The following is a 16,539-nucleotide window of genomic DNA, read 5'->3' on the forward strand; positions in this document are numbered from 1 at the left end:
CATATATTTGTTTGATAACTTTTTAGAAAATAATGAAATATCAATTTTTCAAATGTAATGTTTTATGTTAATATGGCTATACATTAACAATTTTTTTACAACATTTTAATTCTGGAAAATATCCCTTTCTGGCAGTTTTTATTTAAGGTTTAAATTTTTCATGTGAAATACCTTAAATGAATCTTATTCATTAATTTTCTGACTGACTCTCACCATAAAAATAGCTAACATAAAAATAAAAATATTTCTCTGTTTAAAGCCATTTTATAATGATTTATATTAATAATTTCTGTTGCAGTAAATTCCTGAAACAAAATACATACTCCCATTCTGACTTGTTAAAATAGAACCAAAATCAATAAAAACAACCAGTGCTTGATACTTACTTGTTCAGCAGTGGCAACATCTGTTGATGATTTGGCTTTTCTTAATTTATCTCTAAGTGTCTGGATTTCTCTCTGAAAATTATTTGAAAGTAGATATGAATGACAAAGATAGGAAAGGTGAATGTAGTTTAAACTAATACTAGCCTGGGAACTGTATATCTAACTATATATGTTCCTGTACTAGCCTGGGAACAGTATATCTAACTATATATGTTCCTGTACTAGCCTGGGAACAGTATATCTAACTATATATGTTCCTGTACCAGCCTGGGAACAGTATATCTAACTATATATGTTCCTGTACTAGCCTGGGAACAGTATATCTAACTATATATGTTCCTGTACTAGCCTGGGAACAGTATATCTAACTATATATGTTCCTGTACCAGCCTGGGAACAGTATATCTAACTATATATGTTCCTGTTCTAGCCTGGGAACAGTATATCTAACTATATATGTTCCTGTACCAGCCTGGGAAGAGTATATCTAACGATATATGTTCCTGTACTAGCCTGGGAACAGTATATCTAACTATATATGTTCCTGTACTAGCCTAAGTTTTAACTGTATAGTCAGTGGCTTTAAGAAAACAAATCTATTTTTAAACCTGCCACATGTTCATATGACTGTCCCAAGGCAAGACCTCATCAGTGGTGATCTTATGTTATTTCTAAATGTTTTTAGTCATTTGGGGTATTTTGTATTTTGGTATAGATAGCACATCTTTTGATAGTTTTCGTTGAATAAATTCACAACTTTTTTTTTTAGACTAAAAAAAATTTAAGAGCTTGATATATCGTATAGAAACTTGTCCATTGTTGAAAACCATACGTTGACCCCCCAGATGTCTTTTGGTTTTTTGGTATTGTTGGATTACTGTCTCATTAATGTATACCGACTTCTCCATTTATTCATATCCACTATATAGTTTTTTACCAATTCATTTTATTGAGTTTATTCTCAAATACAAATATCAGAAAAAGTACAGGATCAAAATCTTCATTTATGAAACACCAAATATTCATCTTGAATGACATGCATACATATATAATGTATACCATTAAATGGATGTCTAATTTCATTAGAATTCAAGACTTTTATTGCATATAAATAAAATACATTCTTATTTGACATGACTAAAATATGGTGGTCTTGAAATGATTCGGTAGTGTAAAATAAATTTCTCTTTTCCTTCAGTGAAAAAAAAAAAATATGCTGATCAAAGTGAGGTAACTGGAACTATTCTCTAGTCTCAAACAAACCTCTAATTGCTCTTTATTTTCTTCAAATTCCTCTTCCATAGCTCTTTTTTCTTCTGTGGCCTTCCTCTTTCTGTCACTTAAATTCTGTCAAAAAATTAAGATCGTAGAATTACAGCAGAGATTGACAGTATTTAAGAAAACAAGAATGCATCCATAGTACACGGATGCCCCACTCGCACTATCATTTTATATGTTCAGTGGACCGTGAAATTGGGGTCAAAACTCTAATTTGGCATTAAATTTAATGGTTGGACTTCAACTTCATCAAAAACTACCTTGACCAAAACCTTTAACCTGTAGCGGGACAGACGGACGGACGAACAAACTGACGCACAGACCGAAAAAACATAATGCCCCTCTACTATTGTATGTGGGGCATAAAAAGCAAATTATCAATTTTATCTGCTTGTTATCTTGAATAAAGCCCTCTATTTGATAAAAGTTCACAACTTATCAACATTATGCGAATCAATAAACAATAGCATACACAGTCATAATTCTTATATGATTTGTATATCTACAAATTTTTGAATGTGATTGGTCCGTAATAATTTTTTTCCATAGTTTCAACTTTGATAGATTATGTTGTGGAAAATTCTTTCATAACCCATGTAAACTCTATGACAATTTCACTGTGATATATTCATGTGCTATACACATGAAGGGATCCTGAGGTTCAAAGAAAGTTTAAATTGAAAGAACAAAATAACATATGTTTGGGTTTAGAATAATAAAGATCAAACACATTTCTTAAAGGTTATTGATGTTTTAAATGAGTAACTGACTCACTAACTTTACATGAAAGTCTTTTGGACTTTTATTCAATTTGTGAGTTCAATGGCCCAGTTTACACATCAATGACCTCTAGAAAAATATGTTTAATCCTATTATAAACAATTGTGTATTTAGCATACCTTTATGAAGTCATAACAACTGTGTATAGAGCATACTTTTACATAATCATAACAACTGTGTGTGGAGCATACTTTTACATAATCATAACAACTGTGTATGGAGCATACTTTTACATATTCATAACAACTGTGTATGGAGCATACTTTTACATAATCGTAACAACTGTGTATGGAGCATACTTTTACATAATCATAACAATTGTGAATGGAGCATACTTTTACATAATCGTAACAACTGTGTATGGAGCATACTTTTACATAATCATAACAACTGTGTATGGAGCATACTTTTACATAATTGTGAATGGAGCATACATTTACATAATCGTAACAACTGTGTATGGAGCATACTTTTACATAATCATAACAACTGTGTATGGAGCATACTTTTACATAATTGTGAATGGAGCATACTTTTACATAATCGTAACAACTGTGTATGGAGCATACTTTTACATAATCATAACAACTGTGTATGGAGCATACTTTTACATAATTGTGGATGGAGCATACATTTACATAATCATAACAACTGTGTATGGAGCATGCTTTTACATAATCATAACAACTGTGTATGGAGCATGCTTTTACATAATCATAACAACTGTGTATGGAGCATACTTTTACATAATCATAACAACTGTGTATGGAGCATACTTTTACATATCATAACAACTGTGTATGGAGCATACTTTTACATATCATAACAACTGTGTATGGAGCATACTTTTACATATCATAACAACTGTGTATGAAGCATACCTTTTCCAGGCTTTCTTTAGATGATTTGATATCATTAAATTCTTCCTGTATTTGTGAGATCTGTGACTCAAAATGTTTACGTCTCTGCCTTTCTTCCTTAAAATTTGTTGACAATTCTGTAATTTTCTGACTGTCATCTACAATATCAATATACAGCGTATATGTTAGCATATTTTTAATGTATTTTAGTTAGTAGGAATATATGGTCTACAAATATATTTGTAATCGGTCCCTTTCCTTTTTTCTATCATTCTATCCTAGGTAGTTTTTTTTTAAACTGATCAAATAGTAAGATAGATGGGGTGTCAGTATTATGCTTTTTCAAAAATACAATAAAAAGGACAGGTAAGAGATTTGTATCATGCTATAGGTTGTGTAAAATTGTCAGATTTTGTATAGCTTTATACATAAAATCAATGAATCCACAATATTCATTCTTTTTTGTATTCTTAATCTGAACTGGACATTTACCTATTTTCTGATTTTTCAGTGACTCTAGTTCCTCTTGCAGCCTGACAGAATCATTAGATGAGACCCCCATCTTCTGCTGGTATTCAATCTCTTTCTTTCGTAAATTTGTCACCTCTAACTGTAGATTACTATAAAGAGATGTTGCATTGGCCAATTCAGTTGTTAGCTGGACCTGTAAATTTAACATTTCAAGTTTTAATAGTCATTAAAATCTTTGGTTACAGAAAAACAAATATTTGCAAGGTTTAAGAGCAATTCTCTGTAACCACCAACCATTTGATATAGGGGGGTCGACACACATAGTCACCTATCCCATGAAACTTAGTCTGACCATATAATTACGTGAAAAAGTAAGAAAAAATCCTCCCAAAGTGTTGCTAGGCCATGGTTTTCATGGCAACCAAGTCAATGAATTTTCCTATACATTTTGGGCATTTAAGCATTGAAAAAACACCTACTGTGCAAGCATTCTGAAACAAAACCAGATTTTATTTAATGATATTTGTTAGTTTTTTTCAGAAAATGATACTTACTTGCCTGGCTTTGTCTATACTTTTTTGTCCTTTTTGGTTTATAGCTCTTCATCTTTTTAATAAGCTTTGCATTTTCAAATATTTTGACCCCGAGCATCACTGAAGAGACATTTATTGTCGAAATGCGCATCTGGTGCAGAAAAATTGGTACCGTTAAAGTTATTATGGTTGCTATGGAAACCAAAATGTGTCATTTTTGTTTTTTTCTTCAGAAATTTTACAATGTTATTAAGATTATCCTAAAAACAGTTATTACAATTGAATGACTATGATGTGAAAACTATTGAACATTAGATGCCATTCAATTTAATCCAAGATCAAAGATCATAGATGACCTTGACCTTTGATCTTGCATATATTAATTGGATTTTGTAAGAAAATATAATGGAAAGAAGTAAACAATATGTGAGGAAAATTTTCAGGATGATTAAAGCCACTATTTTGTTTACAGGTCAACAGTAAGAAGTCAAGGTCTTGTCAAAAGTTCTTAGCAACCACCCTTATTTGATACAAAAGAACCTAGTAACCATATATTTTTTGATTCAGGACTGTATGGATTATTATATAGACCAGGGTCAGGGGTGAATGTTATCACACTTGTCCTCAGCAACCATTTATTTATAGTGCAAAAGTGGCTAGCAACCATTTATTTATATTGGAAAGTTGCCATCCAACCATTTATTTATATTAGAAAAGTGCCTAGCAACAATATATTTTCGGTTTCATTGAGACAAAAATCAAAAAAAAAATTGAATTCAAACATGCAGTTTTCTTTAAATTAGTAATCCCTTATAAGAACACACATTGTATGTACCGAATTGTTGAATTACACTGACTTTTGCTTGTACACATGCATAATCCAGAATAGTTAATTATATGGAAAATTCAAGGTTGAAAAAAATAAGGGTTTGACTACAAATCCAAATACAATAAACTGCTTCGCTGAGCGCAGCTAGATACGCCCGCAGAGGTCCAACCCTGAACAGTTGGGGCAAAAATGGACACAATATTCAAGCTTGATTCAGGTCTGAATTTGGATTGTAATTAAATATTTGACATATTATAGGTTTCTGAATAAATGTAGTCAAAGAACTTGAAATTTATTATACGAATTGAATTTATATTCAATTAAAGATTTCTTGCTGTTGTGCAATACTTAGTAAATCTGTTGACAGACTATAAACAAATAAAGTTCAATTAATTCTCAATGTCATATTAGAAATTTATGAAAATAAAAAGGGAGCTTACATCAATGGATATATACAATTCACCAAAGTTTCATGAGAATTGGTGATAGCATTTTTGAGTTATTGTCCGAAAACTGGAAAATCATCCCTTTTTTTAATGAATAAAACCCTGTAACTCAGAAACGTAAAATCTAAAATTTATAAAATTCTAAAGGGAGCTTACATCAATACATACAAACAATCACCAAAGTTTCATAAGAATTGCTGGAAGCATTTGTGAGTTTTTGTCCAAAAACTGGAAAATCCCCCTTTTTTTATGAATAAAACCCTGTAACTCAGAAAAGTAAAATCTAAAATTTATAAAAATCGAAAGGGAGCTCATGTCAAAAGATATAAACAATTCACCACAATTTCTTGCAAGTTGGTGAAAGCATTCTTGACTTATTGTCCCAAAACTGGAAATTCCCCTTTTTTTAATGAATAAAACCCCATAACTCGGAAACGTAAAATCTAAATTTTATAAAAAACGAAAGGGAGCTCACGTCAATAGATATAAACAATTCACCAAAGTTTAATGCAAATTGGCTAAAGCATTTTTGAGTTAATGTCCGACATGTTGACGGCGGACAGACGGATGGACAGACGGACGGACGGACAGACGGACAACGGTATACCATAATACGTCCCGTAAAAGGGCGTATAAAAATGGTATGATTGCCAATGAGACAACTCTCCACAAGAGACCAAATGTTATATTCAACCCATTCATACCAAATGTATCCTTTTGGCACCCTCAAGCGCATCCCGAAATTATCCTTTTGGCACACTGGTCCAGATGCCTAATGTATCCTTAAGGATAAATAAATTTCTATTTTTAGACAGTCACAATGCAAACAGAAAAAATAACGTTATAACAAATTTTTTGACATAGTTGATCCATAAATAGTATAAGAAACATTAAATGCATTCGATATATTCATATCGGGTGTGTTTACGCTGCCAAACACACTGTTTTTTCAAAAAATGTTGTGAGAAAAAAATTTGTGACGTAACAAAATGGCGGAATCGAAAACAATCACTGTCAAGTGTTTCATTTCGAGTTAAAACTTATAGAAAATTTAACCTGTGGTCATGAAAGTAGTTGAATTTGTACAAAAGTAATATATGTACGTATATTTTGGAGTTGTGAGAAGGATAATTGTGAAACAACCCTAAATCGAGACTTTGATTGTCCTCAGCAGGTGCACGACTGTAATGTTTTATTTCTCTGCCGTTTGACAGTCAATTGTTCATTACTGAATGGATCAGAGTTTTTACTGTCATTATAGACACTTTGGGGAGGCTGTGGTGCTACAGGTTTTATTTCTGTTCATCGAAAAGCAACTTGGTCGTCTGAAGGTCGAGAAAATGGAAAGATCACTTTCATTAAAAATAGAACCGGATAATGACAAAATTGACAACTGAGTCTAAAAATAGTGCGGTTAATAAAAACATGTGTTATTATTTAACAGAAAAGGGGCTTTGAAAGATGAGACAATATGCTTCAATTTTAATCATATTTAAATCGAGAATAAATAATATTCCATGATTTATTTTATCTAACAGAGGAGTTTAAAAGTCTTTATTTTAGATTAGCATACAAAAGTTTAGGCCCAAAACCTAAATTCTAAATATATGGTTAGATTCAGCATATCAGAGAGCCCCAAGAATTCAAGACTTTGAATTAAACCCCAAAAAATTTTGCTGTTGTATAAAAAATCCTTTATCAAACCAAATACATTGTGTGTTCTGCAAAATTCACTTTTTTCATGTATATTTTACCTTGGTGTTCACATTTTCTCCCTATGTATTATAGTTTTTAAGCTACTTGACAAATCTCATAATTTAGCTGAAATAATTCTTTTCGGGCAATAACTGATAAAGAAAGTTGATTCACAATTTCAGCAATGCTACTGCAAAATGTAGTTTCTAAAACAAAAGCAGAACTAATTTTTTACAATGCCATTATAAAATGTAGTTTCTAAAACAATAGCTTAACTCAGTCTATTCTATGCCTTTACAGGTTGCACTTTGTAAATACAGCTGTTTCACAAACCATGCCTCTTTTGGGGAGATATATAATATTCAGAGATATTTTGTTTTGTTTACGTACTGGTTCCTAGATATGATCTCTATGTTTCATCTCATAGAGACATAACTTGGGAATGTTACCAGTATAAATACACATGGAAAGTGGTGAAATTGAATTCTGAGGAGGACCAAAAGTGAAGGCAGGGGTAGTACAGCATTTTAGTATCAGTTTAAACTCTTAGAAATTCAGGCGGGGCATATAAATGTTGAAAATATGCCACACAGCCCTTTATTTTGACCTTTGAAAAAAATTGTAGCACATATGAACTTTCCATTCTAGGATATAATATTTTACGAAACTTCATAGTGGCACAGTTTTAGCCATAAAAGGAGTTCCTATGGGAAATTGCATTGTCTATATTTACAGAAGTGCAACCTACAAAGAGAAGTTTCTTTTTTTTTGTACAGTTTATTTATCTATTTATTTAATGGCAATTTGTTGCACCTGGGACTTACATTTCTTTCATTTTTTTTAAATATCAAAGACTTTTAACAGCAATTTGTTGCACCTGGAACTTACATGAATAATACAGCCTCATGGTCTCAGGTTGTCTTTTCCTTCATTTTTTTTAAATATCAAAGACTACTAGCTTATTTTATTTTTAAAGTAACCATTAATTTATTAAAATGCTTATTGTATTTCGATACTTTGCGAATAAAAGTCTTTAATGTGTTCATCAAAAGAAACATTTTGTTTCATGTGTATAACAGGAGTGATTTATATTGAACAGTGTGCAAATGATTATTTGTTTTACTTAGAAATATGATCTTCATACTATAACGATAAAATATTTATATAATTTGCGCTGGAATGGATATGTATATGTACTGTACTGTATTTTTTGTTTGTTTTTTTTTGTGATTTATATCTTTTATTTCAAATCACCTGGATACATAAACACTAAGCAGTCCAGGGCAGCTGACAGAGGGGTCCCTGCTTTTTTTACATATCCCATTTACTACTAGCCGATATGCACTTATAAAAAAAACAATCTGTGGCGAGTAAAATACTATTACAAAAAAAAGTAATACAATTATGTATTATGTAATATAAATGTGAACCATGAAAATGAGGTCAAGGTCAGATGAACCCTGCCTGACAGACATGTACACTTTACAAGTATTCCATACACCAAACATAGTTGACCTATTGCTTATAGTTTAAGAAAAACAGACCAAAACACAAAAACTTAACATTGATCACTATCCCTATATGGAGCTTTCTGCGACAAAAGCTTAACATTGACCAATGAACCATGAAAATGAGGTCAAGGTCAGATGATACCTGCAAGACAGACATATAGACCTAACAATCATTCCTTCTGTCATATGTCCTTTGTCCTTGACCTCATTTTCATGAATCAGTGACTACTTGAAAAAAAGTTAAAATTTTTGTAATGTAAAGATGACGTCGCCACCAGATCACTATCGCTGTCGAGCTTTCTGCGACAAAAGCTTAACATTGACCAATGAACCACGAAAATGAGGTTAAGGTCAGAATATACCTGACAGACATTACATTTCTTTTTCTTTTATGTTTGTCAATAGCTACCAACGAACAAAATTTCCAAAATCAAAACACTGTAAGCGCTATAGGCAGTTAACCAAAAACCAAGGCAAACGTAATTATGAAAACTGTGGCAGTGTTGCTTCATTTTTTTTTTAAAGATTTGAAAGAACAAACATTAAACATTCATATATTGTACATGTATGTTTATTTAATGAATTGATTATTAAGGCAAATTAATTAATATTTTATCAAGGTTTTCAAAAGCAATGCATATATCAATGTATATTTTTAATGATGAGTTTGCAGTGGTACAAGTTCACAATGATTGCAGTTGTTCTAGTTGGTAGTTAACGATGGTACCAGTTGACTTTTAGTGGTACAAGTTGACGTAGTACGAGTTTGTAATAGTATGAATGGACTTGCTTCCCTGGCAGGAACACTGGGTTTGGGTTCTACAGTACAAAAGTTATGAGACACAAATCAGCCAAAGGTTTACTGCTACAGGGATCAAAGGTGAGGTCTGATTGACCTGCACATAGTAAATGTAAATGACCCTTACCTTCACCATGATGTCATTCCATCCCAAGTTTGGAATAAAATGACAGGTGATTATAAAACAGTTGGTCAAACATTCTTGGGCTTTACATTGCTTGAAAGATTTATATGAGCCATAAATGAAAATTTGTATAGGCCCAGAAATAATTCAAAAAATAAGTAAAGTAAATTCAATTAACCTAGACTTATTTTTGCATCAGTTAAATTTTATAATAAACAAGAAATAATTGTAACAGGATGCTGTTAAGAGGTCTTCCAAACAGAGCTCCCATAATTCTTCATTCCCATGGTCCCCTGACATTGGGCAAAGTCCAGTACAAATTGGTTAGGTCTAGTAAAGTGATATGCATATGTGACCCCTAGGAGATTGACCTTGTATGTCATTCAAATCTCCTTGAAATGACGAACAGGAATAAATATGGTTTAGGGTTGGGTATCTCACCGTTTACAAGTTCTCAAAAAGGGGGGGGGGGGGGGGGGGAGTGGTCCCCAGGGGACTTACCATTTATTTCATTTGATTTGTTTTATTGTCCCATACAAGTATATATATATGGTTTAGGGGTGGGGATCGCGACCGTTTACTAGATAAAAGCACATTTTCAAATTGAAGGGGGTGGGATGACCCCTCAGGGACTCACCCTATATTTTATTTGATTTGTTCTCTTGTCCTGTTATTATTAGTTAAGACCGTGTGTGTCTATCACTTACTGTTTTCAAGTAATAGTCATTTGAAAATTGAAAAAAAATAAAATCCCATAGGGTTCTATTGTAAACCCCTCCCTTCTTTAGGCCCCTCAAAACACCCCTAAATAGACCCCAAGGCACAAACGAAAGATTGGTGGCTACGCTAGACATGTTAGTCTAACATTTTATGAAACCCTAAGTAAATCTGACAAGTGGTCCGAGTTGTCTTCTTAGACGGTCCGATCAACGTCGATTTTCATCTTTGTCATTTATAAAACAATTTTTCCACCCCTATTGAACTTTTTAAGAGTACCCGTTAAGGGGTGTTCCTTAGAATAGGAAGCTGATACGAAGAAAAGAAAAGAAGAAAACAACAACAACTTTATTTGGCAAGTTCAATGAACGGAATAATATAATAAAAGAAAGGAATTTAAATGTGCAAACATTTAATTGAAATTAATTGATTAATCACAATCTTCTTAAACGAAAAGAAGATCATGATAAACAAAACTTACTTTATAACATCAGAATACTTACTAGCTTACGTTTCGTGTAAGTTAAAATAATTTATCGCCAACTTAGACTACTATGTATAACTTTATTTCCTCTATCATAGAGATTTGGTGTACATAAACAATATTGCTGCGCCGTTTGCCATTTGGGAAATGTAAACGACTTGTAATTAGAGATTTTCGGCGATGAAATATTTCATACAATTGTTCTTTGACATCTTAGCCAAAAGCACATGGGATAATAAACTACGTACGAATTTCTATTGAGCACTACTTCCTATGTGCAACTTCAAAAATTTTGGGTGGTTCGACGATCATTTAAGGTTTTTGTGGTCATATTTTTTGTATTCCAGAATTGAAAGTATGAAAAAAGTACCCAATTAGTTATTAATAACATATAAGCCAGCTAGATAATAACAATAGCACTTTTTACACTATTCAGTGGGAAGAACACAAATCTAGGGTGGTGGCATAAGGCAGCTTAATGGAGACATGACACGATTTTCAATTTGTGTTTCAAAATGTTTATTTACACTTAACTTTCCCCAAAAATACATCGATAGCAATAAAATTTTAATGCAACGATTTATCGACCTGTCAAATATGCATATTTCCATCCCGGAAGTCACTAAGAACGAGGCTACTACGTCAGTGGTTACATTCATTCATATTGACATATGGGTACAGCAAAAATTTAGTTTCCATTATTATCCAACAAAACGCATGACAGTGATAAACAATGATTATGTGTGATGCCAATGGATTCAACAATATAATTAAAAAAAATATTGACATGATATTTTCTGTTTTTCGAATGACATGCAGACTTAGAAGGTGTAAAGATGGGACTTTTTAACAAGCCCAAACTACACTTCTTTCCGCCCACTTTCATACGGAATCCAAAATTGGGGTCTCGGGTGCAATGCCATGAGTTCATCATAGGTCATGGTACAGATGATTGAGTTTCGCAATTTCAGGTCTCGTTTGAAGTTGCAAACTTCAGGTGTCACGCCACATGGGGGATTGATAAGACATAGTTATTACGCAATATTACTTCATAAGCTCTTTGTGTACATCCTGGATGTTGGTTTTGCCGAGGGCACAGATGAGATTGGAATATATTATTGTAACAGTAATACAGGTATAACTACCTGATCACATGTTTAATAAATACCTGTAGTACGACCATACAATACCCTATGCACCACCAATTAAATACCTTAACCAGTGTTGATAACTAATAGACAACCTGTATATAGATCTTATTTTTATTGCTTTTAAGAATATGCAGATATAACAAGAGGCTCTCAAGAACCTGAATCGCTCACCTGTATTTCAGAGGAGAAGATTTTTAAATGTATTTCAGAGGAGAAGATTTTTAAATGTTAGCAAACTTGATGAAAAAATTGTGTAAAATTGTCTTTAAAGGGCAATAACTCCTTAAGGGGTCAATTGACAATTTTGGTCATATTAACTTTTTTGTAGATCTTACTTTGCTGAACATTATTGCTGCTTACAGTTTATATATATCTATAACAATATTCAAAATAATAACAAAAAACTGCAAAATTTTGTTAAAAATACCAATTCGGTGGCAGCAACCCAACAATGGGTTGTTCGATTCGTCTAATAATTTCAGGGCCGATAGATCTTGACCAATTAAACAATTTTACCCCTGTCACATTTGCTCTAAAAGATTTAGTTTTAGAGATATAAGCCAAAAACTGCATTTGACCCTTATGTTCTATTTTTAGCCATGTCGGCCTTGTTTGTCGATGGATACAAACTTTGGATACAATTTATAAACAAGATACCCTAAGGAACATTTAGTTAAAGTTTGAAGGTAATTGGCCCAGTAGTTTCAGAGGAGAAGATTTTTAAATGTTAGCAAACTTGATGAACAAATTGTGTAAAATTGTCTTTAAAGGGCAATAACTCCTTAAGGGATCAATTGACAATTTTGGTCATATTAACCTTTTTGTAGATCTTACTTTGCTGAACATTATTGCTGCTTACAGTTTACATATATCTATAGTAATATTCAAAATACTAACAAAAAACTGCAAAATTTTGTTAAAACTACCAATTCGGTGGCAGCAACCCAACAATGGGTTGTTCGATTCGTCAGATAATTTCAGGGCCGATGGATCTTGACCAATTAAACAATTTTACCCCTGTCACATTTGCTCTAAAAGATTTAGTTTTTGAGATATTAGCCAAAAACTGCATTTGACCCCTATGTTCTATTTTTAGCCAAGGCGGCCTTGTTTGTCGATGGATACAAACTTCGGCTACAATTTATAAACAAGATACCCTAAGGAACATTTAGATTAAGTTTGAAGGTAGTTGGCCCAGTAGTTTCAGAGGAGAAGATTTTTAAATGTTAGCAAACTTGATGAACAAATTGTGTGAAATTGTCTTTAAAGGGCAATAACTCCTTAAGGGGTCAATTGACAATTATGGTCATATTAACTTTTTTGTAGATCTTACTTTGCTGAACATTATTGCTGCTTACAGTTTACATATATCTATAGTAATGTTCAAAATAATAACAAAAAACTGCAAAATTTTGTTAAAACTACCAATTCCGTGGCAGGAACCCAACAATGGGTTGTTCGATCGTCTGAAAATTTCAGAGCTGATAGATCTTGACCAATTGAACAATTTTACCCCATGTCAGATTTACTCTAAAAGCTTTAGTTTTAGAGATATAAGCCAAAAACTGCATTTGACCCCTATGTTCTATTTTTAGCCATAGCGGCCATGTCTGTCGATGGATCAAAACTTCGGATACAATTTATAAACTAGATACCCTAACGAACATTTAGTAAAAGTTTGAAGGTATTTGGCCCAGTAGTTTCAGAGGAGAAGATTTTTGAAATAGTTTACGACGACAGACGACGACGACAGACGACGGACGACGATGGACGCCAAGTGATGGCATAAGCTCACATGGGGCCCTTCGGGCCCCGGTGAGCTAAAAATGCAGAAAGCAGTCTATTAAATTTATTCATCAGACAAACCAAATATGTATGGTAACAATCCGATTGGTATTGTCTGAAAATCGTCGCTGTTGGACTCTTAATTCGCATGAAGAATTAATATCCTTTTCTTGGTTATTTTCCCCACACAATGGCTCAAATTTATGAGGTCAATTGTCTTTATAATTTGTCAGTAATATGGAAAAGTGCTGTCAATACCGTCCATAGTGTATCGACAATGTCCAGTTAGAGACATTTTCCCAGCTTGTAACCAATGACGTAAGCACGATCACGAGATCGTTATCTAATTAAAAATCATTCATTATGACAAGCGCTGGATTCTTTGACCAGAAAAATGCTGATTGATCAGGTTTTTACCAGCAAAATTGTATAAAACATGTTTTAAGACTAATATTTATTAATCTAAAAAAAAATCGTGTCACGTCTCATTTAACTGCCTAAAAATCTGAGACTATGCGTGCCGCAACTTGGTTGGTGGTTACAGAGAATTGCCTTTAATGTTTATATCATTACTTGCATTTTAACTCATTAAACTGAATGTTTTCAAATTCCTACCATTGTCATTTGTAACACTGTATTTAAATATGCTATTTGGTCAGGTTGTTGTCTCTTTGACACATTCCCGTTTCCATTCTCAATTCTATATAAACAAGATTCTTCACCAAACATGTGAAAAGTAACATTTCATAATCCTATGCATTTTTGACTTGAATGTATTTGAAATTTGAATTCATGGATTAAGACATTTAAAAGCTTTACTTTTTAACAAAACTTTAAGCAAATAAACTTCATCTTTCCTTCTCTAAAGCCAGTAATCTGGCCTGTGAGTGTGATGCTGGCTTGTTACTGTAAAACTGCAGTAACTAGTGTTTCCCTGCTCTACAGCAAGTACTTTGACTAGTGACTGTGACATTATAGAAGTATAACAGTAAAAGATCTTACTTTTTCCTGCTCTAAGGACAGCACTCTGGCTTGAGACTGTGAAGCTGTAGAAATGAAACCTTCATTTCTCTGTTCTATTAATGTCTGACTCTTCTCTACAAACCTACAACAACAAAAAACTTATGTTCTATTCTACCTTAAACCATGATTTCATTCTTCAATAGAAAGCCAACCCTTAAGTTGACATTGATAGTGTAAAGATATTTTGAAGGATTTGATATCTTCCTTTTGTCCACTTTTATTGTTTCTATTGTATCATCATACTATAAGATGGTTGATGTAAGCTAACCTACTGTATACATGTTGAATCTAGAGCATCAGATTTTTTAAGTAAGTGTATCAATGCTAATTAACAGGTTATTTCTTTCAGCAGATTTGTAATTTTAATCTATGTTTACTTCTTTTTTCAGTAAACATTTTTCAAGCTTTTGCACCTAAAAACTATTTTCATAAAACACAATTATATATCAATCTTTTAACTTTTCAATTTCATAAAAATGTTCTAATGATATAGAAGCACCACTGATGCATTAGCTGAGTAAGACAGACAGCATTCTTCATATCAAATACCAAAAAGTTCAACTTCATTGCAACTTTGTTATTAAACTACTGTAAATTCAGAAATGAGTGCGTTCATTTATTATTGCCATTTTAGAAGAATGGGCAAAAATGCTAGATTAATTATTGCGATTTCAGGAAAATCTGCATAGGGATATATACGTCATATATCAAAATGCGAGTTCTTATTATTGCGATACTCAACCAGTTGCAATATTCGCATTAATAAAAACCTCACAATAATTTCTGTATTTACAGTAACCTAAACACGTTTATCTTCAATATTGTCCTACTTAACTACTATACTAGTCACTAGTGAATACTTACTGTTGGTTGGTCTGTAAAAGTTCTGATATCTTGTTATTTAGTGATTCTATTTTAGAACTTTTGTCATATCCATCTTTTCTTAGTCTATCATTTTCCTACAAATAAGAAAAACACATTTACTGAACTTTGTAAATTTTATAATTAGTCAAATGACCCATAAAAACAAAGAAGTTCTGAAATTTGTACATATATATATATATGCAGGAAGCTTTATTGAACAGTAAATTTCTTTAATTGCAGAATTGAATGAGTACTGTACATTTAAATAAAGAAATAATCATTTAAAAAGAAGAGAAAAATAAAATTAAAAAAAAAGTCCTTGTGAGCACTGAAGGGTAAAGATTGCTTTCATTTTGCAATGCATACAATATTCCGAATTGGAGTTATCTTCCCTTGCCATTAACTACAATTAAAGTTGCAAATAAATACAGTATTGTATCTGATATTGGTGTATTTCTCCTGCCCAAGAACTACATAGTCATGTATTTTTAAGAGGACAAGTAGCAATGAACACAAAATAATAAAATTGAACAGTCACTATAGTTTAACTTCAGCAGCTGAAACAATATAATTTATGGCAATTTTTGTACTCACAATTCATAACATTGTATAAATGTTCATGACATGAACTATTGTGTATAAATACAAACAGTTGGAAAGTTTAATTCAGCGTTGGAGCCACTGAAATTATACTATATTTAAAAAAAGAATGAAAAGTATTGATATTAATACTTTTGGCCTACCAACAAGAAATATTATATAAAAAAAAATAAACACAGAGATATGTCTCGCCTGTCGGTATA

At 32.3% G+C, this 16,539-nt stretch overlaps 1 protein-coding gene across 9 annotated transcripts in view; it reads right to left on the reverse strand.

The window, feature by feature from the left end:
• The window catches only part of LOC127729221 (FK506-binding protein 15-like), a 61,804-nt gene that overhangs the window by 9,726 nt on the left and 35,539 nt on the right, over positions 1-16,539 (reverse strand). For all 9 annotated transcript variants that reach the window (XM_052236934.1, XM_052236933.1, XM_052236942.1 and 6 more), the window contains 6 exons: positions 15,737-15,831; positions 14,852-14,954; positions 3,797-3,968; positions 3,326-3,462; positions 1,650-1,733; positions 387-458 (listed from right to left, as the gene is read on the reverse strand). In XM_052236934.1, coding sequence (XP_052092894.1) covers positions 387-458; positions 1,650-1,733; positions 3,326-3,462; positions 3,797-3,968; positions 14,852-14,954; positions 15,737-15,831 — 663 coding nt within the window. The remainder of the gene's footprint in view (positions 1-386; positions 459-1,649; positions 1,734-3,325; positions 3,463-3,796; positions 3,969-14,851; positions 14,955-15,736; positions 15,832-16,539) is intronic.

This window comes from Mytilus californianus, unplaced genomic scaffold (genome assembly GCF_021869535.1).
Source record: "Mytilus californianus isolate M0D057914Y unplaced genomic scaffold, xbMytCali1.0.p SCAF_2, whole genome shotgun sequence".
NCBI classification, from domain to species: Eukaryota; Metazoa; Mollusca; class Bivalvia; order Mytilida; family Mytilidae; genus Mytilus; species Mytilus californianus.